The sequence below is a fragment of the Metopolophium dirhodum genome, chromosome 1 (assembly GCF_019925205.1).
Source record: "Metopolophium dirhodum isolate CAU chromosome 1, ASM1992520v1, whole genome shotgun sequence".
Lineage (NCBI taxonomy): Eukaryota > Metazoa > Arthropoda > Insecta > Hemiptera > Aphididae > Metopolophium > Metopolophium dirhodum.
Window position 1 is genome coordinate 90,559,846 of NC_083560.1, and position 11,074 is coordinate 90,570,919.

Below are 11,074 nucleotides of genomic sequence, written 5' to 3' on the forward strand. Positions count from 1 at the left end.
TAATTAATAACGTTCATTATTTACAGTTCATTAGTTTTTACTTTTTATAATAAACTATTTTGTTATTACACGCCTAATATGGTACTCTATTATATCTGTTGAATCAAAAAAAATATTTATTATTTTATTTTTTGTTTTCATTTTAATAATGTGAAATATTATAATTCTTTAAAAATAAGGCAAAATAAAATAAAACCCTGGTATAAAACAGTGAAGTAGGCACCCCCAAAAATATTTTTTATAAATACTAAAAACTTCATAGCAAATTTAAGTAAATAAACAACTGATACTAGTATCAACAATTTTTATTAAAATAAGAGATTTTTTAAATTGAGAATATTTTTTATGGAAATTAGTATTTACTATTTATTTAGAATTTTTTAATCAATAAAGAATATTTTTTTGAATAAACACTTCATTAATATTACATTTTTTTTTATTAATTTTAACCTTTTATAAAATAATGAATATAATATTTAATGATTTAGGGTTTTTACTAAATTTAAAATTTATTATTAAACGTTTTAAATTGATCTAAATTCAGTTTCTTTTTACAAATCTTATAATTTTTATAATTTAGGGTTTTTATTATTAATTATTAATATTTCATTTTTATTAAATTTGGAATTTTTTATTTAACTTTTTTTTAGATATATTTAGTTTTAGATTCTGAGTGGAACGATGAATGTATTGATTTTACAATGATGTGTTTTTTTTTTATTTTTGTGCCTGTCATCACATTTTAGGACAGTAAAAGTGCTTGGATTTTCTTCTACAGTAACTTTTCCGATAGGAAAGTGAATCTAGTTGGTACTTTGGGGGGTTAAAAGGAAAAATTTCCTAGTAGTTTTAAAACGCGACGTGAAAAACAAAAGAAAAATTAAGGAAAAACGGGAATTTTTACGCAAAAACTGTTTTAGAGAAAATCGATTTTGGTTTTTGGTGTAACTCTAAAACAAATGACCGTTGGGACATGAAATTTTGACTGAATGTTTATAATTGCATTTCCTTTACACCATAACATTTTCCAAATATTTTGACTTATGTTGAGCTGTTTACGGACATTGTCAATTTCCATTTTTATTAGTTTTTTTTTTCTATAAATATCAATAAAATTTTATCTATTGAGTAAAAAAGTTTGACAATTTAATAGAAGGCTCCTAGGTTATTGTTTCAAAGGCAGATGAAAAAAATTAAAAATCCTTAGTCACAGTTTTTATTTATAAGCATTTAAAGTTCAAATTTTAATAAAATACGGAAAAATCACGAAAATTAGCAAATTATTTTGAGTTGAGAATTCATAAAAATTTTTCTTTTTAAATCCAAGATTTGAAAATGTAATATAAGATTACTCATAATTTTGTCTACCTTTATCAAAAAAAAAAATGTCTACAAGAAACTTAAATTAAATTTTTATGAGCGTCTGAAATTTATATTTTTACAACATTTGATATTCACTCGATTTCTCATGTAACAATTTTCTTATTTTATTGTAATTAAAAAACGAATGATTGTTGATACTTGAAAATTTCACTGAAAATTTATATTAGCATTTTATATACACCATAAAATTTTGACTTTTTTCGAGCTGTTTACGGACATTGTCAGTTTTCAATGTTTTTAGTTTTTTTTTCTATAAATATAAATAAAATTTTATTTGTTGGGTAAAAATTCGTGAAAATTTAATGCAAGGCTCCTGATATATTGGCACAATATTTGTACAATATTAAAAATTCATAGGCACACAATTTTTTTATAAGCATTTGAAATTCGAATTTTGACAAAATGTATCAAAATCTCAAAAATTGTCAATCACTGTAATTAAAAAATTATAAAATGTTCAGTTTTTATAACTAAGGATTGAAAATGTAAAACAAAGATTCTCATAAATAGTTCATACTGTAACCAAAAAATCTAAAATATACACTAACACAGTTTTTTTTTATAGACATTTTAAATTCAAATTTGGACGAAATTACATATTAAAATCAATATTAACGATTTTGTTGTAATTTAAAAATATTACTCGGGGATATAAGAAACTGAAAAATCAAAAAATTAAAAAAATGTCCTATCCATACAATCTAGTATTTACAGCTTAATGATAATATCACCCTAGAATATTCTGTGTTATCACTTTCTATCGTCGAGTGATAAGCTATTTCCAAAAAATGAGAAGAGTGGTTATTGTTGTGTGGTTATACAGCGGTTAACCTGTGACCATTATTGTAGCATAGGTCATGTGATATCGCTTGTGACATAGCCCGTAATGGAATCAAATGTTAATAGTGTAATTTGTTTTTAGATTTATATTTTATGAGCATATTATTTTCTTGAGTTTGTAAAATAAAAATTGCTTTGCAGTTACCAAACAATAATCTGTAATTTTGATTGAAAATTAATAATCATTACTAAACAATTATAATTATGTGGTAGTTGTCAAATGTTGATGTGTGGGGCTGGGCCAATTAAAAATTATTATATTATTATTTATTACTTATTCACAATCCAACAATCATGATAAATAGGTAAGTACTAGGTAGTATTAGAAAATCAAATTTGACATAAAACGTTACATCATGTTATATTTTACCAATATCCACTTACTTGCAGACAAAACGTTGTCCTTCCCTTTTAGTAAATGACGTAGGAAGATGTTTGTAATTAATCATTTTAATTACCTAATATGTTATACAATTAATAATATATGCAAGAAAGAAACTTAAAAGTTGAAAACTATTATTGCAAGTTTTTGTTATATTTTGTTGATAACAGATATATAACTATGTGATAACTATTAGCGCGGGAAAACAAGTCGATTTGAACCGACCAATGAGAATTATGCTGGTGCCGAAATCATGTACGTTTTGTTAATATGCAGCCGGAACTGCTGAAGCTATGGATATGACATTTTCAGTAAATGTATTTATTACTATGTATAGGCGCACTAAGAAAGGATTTTTCGAAATTCGTATTTTAAATAGCTGCTCAAACAGGGACATTGAGGTTCAAGATGGAAATTGGAAATTTTATTTTTATTTATTAATAGTTGCCATTGGTTATTCGGGCGGATCAGGTACAATAGCATCAATTCGAATTATATTATAATATCAAAATTAACTTGGTATAACTTCGATAATTTAGAGTTAAATCCTACACTTACGTAAAAACAGCACTGGGTCCGCGACCTACCACAGATAAATTGCCTACCTGATATTGCCTACCCTATTGCCTATACTGCTGCGAATCAGAATTTTTATTCCAGGAAACAGAAAAGTTAAGATACATTTCGAACACCATACACCGAATATTAAATAATGAATTGAACAAAGTTTTATACACCAATATAAACAATAAATAATTATCGAATAAAAATAAAATGTATATAATATTGTGTTTATACGGTATTATTATATATTATAATTTATATTATTATCGCTAGAAACTCGACAGCTGTTATATGAACAATACTATCTAAGACGTGTATTTTTGATTTGTTTTTAGAACAGTGGATTTGCATTATACATTTAAATCTATTTTTAAATATAGGTACATTATTGGATGGACTCGTGTAGAGATTATTTTGTTTTAGACTCTAGACATGATAATACTAGATACACGATAACGTCGATAACATAGATATTGTATTTATAGAGCTATAAAATTCCCTGAGAAATAATTTGTACATAATATTATTGATTTAATACGATTAACGAATAGTAGACAGTTACTGTAGTCAAAGTTGGCGGTACTGAAATAAAATAACGTAGAGTTCGAAATTAATATGAATGGATTCTTCTAAGAATAATGTGTTTAGTATTTTCAACATGAAAAAAAATCCAATCTACTAATTTTTTTAATTTTATATTAGAAATTGTTGGATATTAATATTGAATCATTAGAAGCTGAAATTACTGTAATTCAAAATAGTATTCAAAATTCTGATTTTACTCTTAGTGATGTATTACAAAAAATAGACCAGAACGTTTTTGCCAATTTATATAAACTAATGCAAGTTGGTTTAACTCTGCCCATCAGCTCTGCTACGTGTGAACGTTCTTTCTCTGTCATGCGGAGAATAAAAACTAGTATGAACCAGGATAGATTTACTGATATGTCAATTTTACATATTGAAAGAGATATTTCAAATGTTATCGAGTCAGAAAACATTTTAAATACCTTTGCTTTGAAGAATAGGCGTATAGATTTGTAATCTTCATAACTATTTTATTATATTTCATATTACATAATATAGACTATTGTGTTTATTTTATTTACTGTTATTAATTATTATATAAAAATAAAGTAACAATTCAAGTTTAAAAAGCAGTTAAGTGGATGTCGCTCTGCTGTACAGTAGATTGCAAGTGTGTCAATGTATAATGAGGTTATATTTGTGTGGGGGCGATTATGTTTCCATAGGTAGGTACCTCATTTTTCTATTAAATTTTTTTAGGACTCCAGCCCCCCTAAAGTAAAGGGCTAGTTACGCCTATGTGGACCATGCAGAGGTAGAGCATGCCCACATAATATTACCTGTTGGCTTATATTTATCTATAGACTATTATGGGTATTAGGTACGTAGTTTGTTATAGGTATATTATTTAGTATTGACTTTTAATTATAATATAACATAATACAGGTATAGCTGATATTTGTTTAGGTGGGTGTTTATGTACAATCATTGTCATGTTCGGCATGTCAAGTCTTATATTATGTTTACTGTGTATTAAATAAATATGTACTCTTTTGGCATTTGGTTTTTCTTATTTGTAATTGTTATCATAAGTAATTGCCGAAACGTGCAATAGTACAAGATGACAAAATACTGGGTTTTGTATATACCTAATATAATATTATATACAATACAATATTATAGTTCTCTGCAGAAATTCACTTCATTATACTAACCAACCTCATATTTCATTTTCGTTTGTTAACCACAATTTCTATAGGTATTTCTATACCTTTCATAATGTATACATATATCCGAAACATCATTCTGATGAGTTCTAACTTATTTATATTAAATTTAATTAATTTAGTATCCAGCATTTTTATCTCGGGTGTAGAATAATTAAATATATTACCTAAATTATATTGAAAATGCTTTGAATGTTTTATTTTTAACGTAAGTTGTTTTAAAATTTCATAATTAATGATAAACTCGTTTCATAAAATATTGCCGTGAAAAAGGTTTAATTTTTAATCGACAATTTGATTGTTCCCAAAAACAATGTTTGGAAATTATTTGTTGAGAATTGAGATTACAATTGCAATAATATTTGAAACAAAATTATATATGAACAATTTTATGAATACAAATTGTTTTAATCGATTTCCCACTTAGACAACCATGAATGGGGAATTTGATGGTATCTTTTAGCCTAAAAAAAAATTATGAAAATAAATAATTTTATTTGATTTAAACATTAGATTACAATGCAATTATTTAAAAATTTAAAATAGATGCGGGGCCCCTTGAGCCAACGATTAGCGGCCCTCTACAAGAGCATTGCCCCGGCTGCCCCTATGATTGTTGCGGCACTGCCCCTACTATAAAAACAAATCAAGTAAACCATTATAATATAGTTTTATTATTAAATATTTTTATGATAAGCAATTTTATCATTTTATTTTAATATAATACAATAGGTACTGAATAATGAATACTAATTCTTAAATTAGTTCTAATTAGATCTAATTCTAATTCTTAAAACTAATTCTGTTAAATATAAATTTAATTTTTAAATTAAAATATTTAGGTATAACTCTACACACAAAATAATATATAAATATGATAAAATTGATATAATAATATGATAATAACATTTTCTACAATTATATTAAAATAATACCTACTAGGTACTAGGTAGTAGGTACTTAGGTACTAAAAATTTAATTATATCCATAGTAAGATCTATGTCCTACAATTCTAGTTATACTTAATAATTTACATTATAATTATACCTAATATATATATCCAATAAAATAGAACAAGATTTTTTATCAATTTAAAGTTAAATTTATTTATCATATATTTATTTTTTTTTTTTTTTTATACAATCTAGAAGTTTCTTTATTAGTTTATGAACATTGTGACAAATAGGTTGGGAAACACTTTTCTAAAATCCAAAGCTATACAAAAACTAGTTAGAACGTTACTTTTAAAGTAACTTTTTTAACATAACTAGTTAATTTTAATTTATAATAACTTTGTGACTTAACTAGTTGAGTTGAATGTGTAAAATAATATAATCCAACTTGTTAAAAAAAAATAAGTAACTAGTTTATTTTAGTTTTTTTTTTTCATTCCAAAAATCTAAATGTTCCTTAAAACATGAAACTGCTAATCATATTGACTAAAATTTTGTGATAAAGACATTTTTATGTTATATTAGTTTTTATCAATTATTTATATCATACTATTAGTATATTTCTTATTCTGTTAATAATTCTGTGTTCTAATGACTTTACTTTATTTTATTAGAAAACAAACAAAACAAAAACACTGATTTAATTTATTAAGTTTTTTTTTAACATGTGTTTGCTCACCTCCTTTAAATATTACTTGTATATTATATATTACTATTAAGAGGAAACATGCATATTAAGTTAATTGATACTTATGTAGAATAATAAAAAAAAAAAGTCCTTATAGAACTGACTTTTATTTTTATTTCTCTGGTTCGATTATTGAACATTTCGTAGTAACATCTCTAAAAATTATATTAATTTTAATAATGCTTTTTTAAGGTTACAAATATTTTATTAAGATATTGACACAATGACACATCTCAATTAGTCAACTGCTATATTCATAGAACTTCCAAGTCCTAAAGACTTTTCACAATTTGTTTTAACTATATTAATGTTTTTTTTATATAAAGTATTATGTTCTTATAACTGATATTCCAATTCGTTTCCAAGTAATAGGGGTTATTAGTTATTACTTATTACCTACCTACTTAAAAGTTGAAACATTTTATCAAATTAGAAGTTGTTCAATAAAATTCTTCTATTGTAAACAATATTTCAATAATTTAAGTTAGGTACTGAGACATCGAGCCAAGGCAGTAGTGATAGGAGGGGGATCCGCACCTACCCCATTATTTTTAAAAGTAGAACAAGAGTTTTTATATTTTGAACGTACAAATAATGTGTCTATATAGTATCTATTTTAAAAAAATGTTGGACCCCCACCTCATATTTTTTTTCATTTACAGCCTTGCATCGAGTAATTCCTTTCTGTAATACTTACATAATATATTTTGAACAAACGGTTTTAAAATGTGTATTTTAAACTATATAAAAAAAAATTTAAAAAGTTAAAAAAACACTAACTTCTATTCTAACTAAAGTTACTATTTTTACCAAGCTAAGTTAGAAATTTGCAAATTTCAAAAACTAATTTATATTCTAACTTAGTTAGTTTTTGTATCAACGTAACATAACTTTAACTAGTTGAAAAAAATGAATAACTTGCCTAGCTTTGCTAAAAAAACTTTTAGAAAGTTATAAGTTACTATTGGTCATTGGTTTCTTTCTAATTTTTTTAATTTATCAATAAGTTATAATATAATATGATAATCATCTTGAAACAAAATTAAACAATAGCAACTAAATGTTTTGTTTCCATAACATATTAGTTACCTATATAGTATTTCTTTATTCAAATTAAATACATGTATAATAATTATTTATGTATAATTTTAAAAATGTATAGTGTAATAAACTTAGGCTAGCAAATTGTTAGTTGTTGCTGTAACATTGTATACGCATATGTTTTATGTTATACTGTGTTCCGTTGTTTGTGGAAAATATTTATTAAAATCAAGGAGCATAGGTAAAACTATAGATGAAGCCATTCAGGTCAATAAAATCTTTAGTTTTGTCTATTGTATCGTGTATTATTTCAACAATAAAATAAAATAAATATCTAGTCTGGCCTTGGTCACAATGACATAACTATTATCCTACCCAGCTGTTATTTACATTTAATTATTTTTTCATAGTGAGTATTCAAAAATTAAAATTTTTTTTAGAATTCTAGTCATTCAGTGGCAGCCAGTTGTGGTTTTGTTGTATTTAATTAAGGTACCTAATATTATTATTATTATTATTGTTCCAAAATATTAAACTATATTTGTTGTTTTTTTAGGTTGACAGAAGTTTACAGAAGGTTGCACTAATTTCTAGAAGTAGTAGAAGTAGTAGAAGAAGTTATTGTTTTTTTTTCCTATTGTATTGTAGTTTTTTTTCCAAAATGGGACGCCTATCAAAACATGCACTAAAAAACAAAGAAGCCAAGACACGGTCCCGTGACTATGAAAGTTTTCGTGTACAAGAACTTGAAAATGATAAATTAAGAAAACGGTTATATCTTGCTTCACAAGATATTACAAATCAAAGAAAATTTTTAATTTGAAATGTACAAAAAAACGACTCCGGTAAATAAACTTAAAAACCAGATTACCAGTCGTCAAACCATGTTGAAACGTTTGCAAGATCCAGTGAATAGAAAAAAACATCAGATCACTTGTCGGAAAAATATGGACCAACGATTGCAAGATCCGGTGAATAAACTTAAAAACCAGATCACTAGTCGTAAAAATATGGACCAACGATTGCAAGATCCGGTGAATAAACTTAAAAACCAGATCACCAGTCGTAAGAACATGGACATACGACTGCAAGATCCGGCGAATAAAGTTGTCCGTGTGAAAAACATGGTGTCCTCAAATCTAATCCACAAACAGACATCGTTTGACCTTGGGATTTGTTGATAGTCATTGCAAATGCCAATCTAATCGGAAACTGAATACGTTTGAATTGAATTGGCACATTAGTAGGTATAATAGGAATCCGTGGTATGAGTATATTTTCACCTCTGAACTTGCCATTTAAAATCCTGGCTTCGATCACGTTTTTCATTAATTTTTGAATGACTAATCGCGTACCGTTGCACAACTGGGGAGGGTTCAAATTACGAAGCATGATAATTGGAGATCCAACCTTTAATTGTAAATTATGCGGTGGCATGCCTGGAAAATCCAGTGAGTTCAAAAACTCTGTGGGAAAGTTTACTGCTTCGCTGTCGTCGCAAACCGTATAAATAGATTTATACGATACCAAGTTCTATGGCAACAACATCTGTATCTTCAGATTTATATTGTCAACGTCTACATTTTTTGCCGCTAAAATCGCTCTTTCTGCAAGCCACTCATGATTTATGTACTGTGTGTGTGCATCGGGAAATATTTGTTCAATGAGAGTATCTTGCAAATCAGCGATTGTGCAGAAATCGGTCGGTAATTTTACGTTTCCAGTTTCATCTATAGCAACTTTTCCATCACCGATATCTAAGAGTTGTTTTGAAAATGTTTCAGCGGATGGATCTTGAAGCATTTGAACGCGCATATTTATTTTTAGCTGTAATTTTTCAACATTACGCCACAATGGAGATGATTTTAAGCAAGCGTTGATCTCATCAGCGTATGTCGAACGTGGAATGACTGAAAGTGTTTGTCTGAAATCACCTGAAAGGACCAACAGAGTTTCGCCAAATAGTTTGTCACTGTTTTTAATATCTTTCAATGTCCTGTTCAACGCCTCAAGTGAATGTTTGTGTGCCATAGTACATTCATCCCAAATAATAATTTTACACCGTTTTAGCACAGTGGCCATGGACGATTGTTTCTTAATGTTGCATACTGCGTCAGGGTTATTCTGAATATTTAGTGGCAGCTTAAATACTGAATGAGCTGTTCTACCTCCATCCAATAAAGTTGCTGCAATGCCCGATGATGCAACGGCCAATGCGATCCCATTATTTGATCGTATTTCAGGAAGAATTAGCGAAATAACGAATGTTTTGCCAGTTCCACCCGGTGCATCCAAAAAGAAGAACCCACCTTGTCCAACTGAAACTGCGAGCATAATGCGATCATAAATGGTTGTTTGTTCCTCATTCATTAGTGGGACATTGCGGGCAACAATCGCTGTCATTTATACAGTACTGTACTGCAGTTCACGATTCATTTCAGTATTCATTAAATCAGATGCAGTTCGATTTGGCGAATTCATACCGAAATTACTAAGTGGTAAGTTGGCAACGACAATGCAAAGATCCTCAATAGCAATCAATGCTTCATTGTACATTTCGTCGCTGAATGTTATGGTTAGATCGTGGCACCGTATACGATGTTGATGCAATATATCATCAGTCATTGAATCTTTGTGATTTTCCCATAATATCTGTGCTCGGGCTGGGAAACATGTAGTCAACACTATAGCGAATAGTAGACGAATTTGTATTGCTGTACAGTTCAATGCAGCTTCAGCAAGCATGCATTCCCACTGGTTGTCGTCTTCAAGCAAGCCGAGTGCAAGGCATGCATCTTTATACGTTGGATATTGTTGCCCATTCACTTTACGTATATCTTGAAATGATAATGGGCCAGTAACATTAACCAACAACAGTCGAAGATAAAAGCACTCCGTGTGTCTTGGATTTACTGTAAATAATCGCCCCAAGGCGTTTGATTTAAATAAATTGAGACATGCAGCAACTGGTGAACCTTGCTTGCGGAGCATCCATGTTTTTGTTTGAGTACATGTGAAATAGCGTGGTACTATCGAATAGAGTAATGTTCGTGCAAAGGCACCAAAATCATCCGCACGATTACACAATTCAAAAAATGCAGTGAGTGTAGTTTTAGGTGGTTATTGCACGATCAATCGCTGTCTCGTTCGTGAAAAATACACGCTGACCGTTTTCAAGATGGATGGCTAACTTAACAACTGCTGGATCCCGTTCATGAATTGGAAAACCAAAGATACGCCAAGCAGCTTCATTGGAGCTGATGTACCGACCAATTTGGTAGAGCGTTATTTCATCGTTTTTATTCACTGGAGGAGCATTCACATTAATATTTTCCACTCTAAACACCGCCATATCACTGCCTTTATGGACATACTTGCAAATGTATTTGATGCTCTTCACAGAACTGCAGAACTCAACATTAATATGAGCATTATATGTCTTGCTCAGCAGAGGCGAATATGGCACCAC

The 11,074-nt window shown here is 28.3% G+C and overlaps 1 protein-coding gene across 1 annotated transcript; it reads right to left on the minus strand.

Moving 5' to 3' along the window:
* Positions 1–9,138: 9,138 nt before the first annotated feature.
* LOC132944850 (ATP-dependent DNA helicase PIF2-like) lies at positions 9,139–9,975 on the minus strand. Its single transcript, XM_061014376.1, has one exon. It carries the CDS (start codon positions 9,973–9,975, stop codon positions 9,139–9,141), a length of 837 nt encoding a protein of 278 aa, XP_060870359.1.
* Between the last annotated feature and the right edge of the window lie 1,099 nt (positions 9,976–11,074).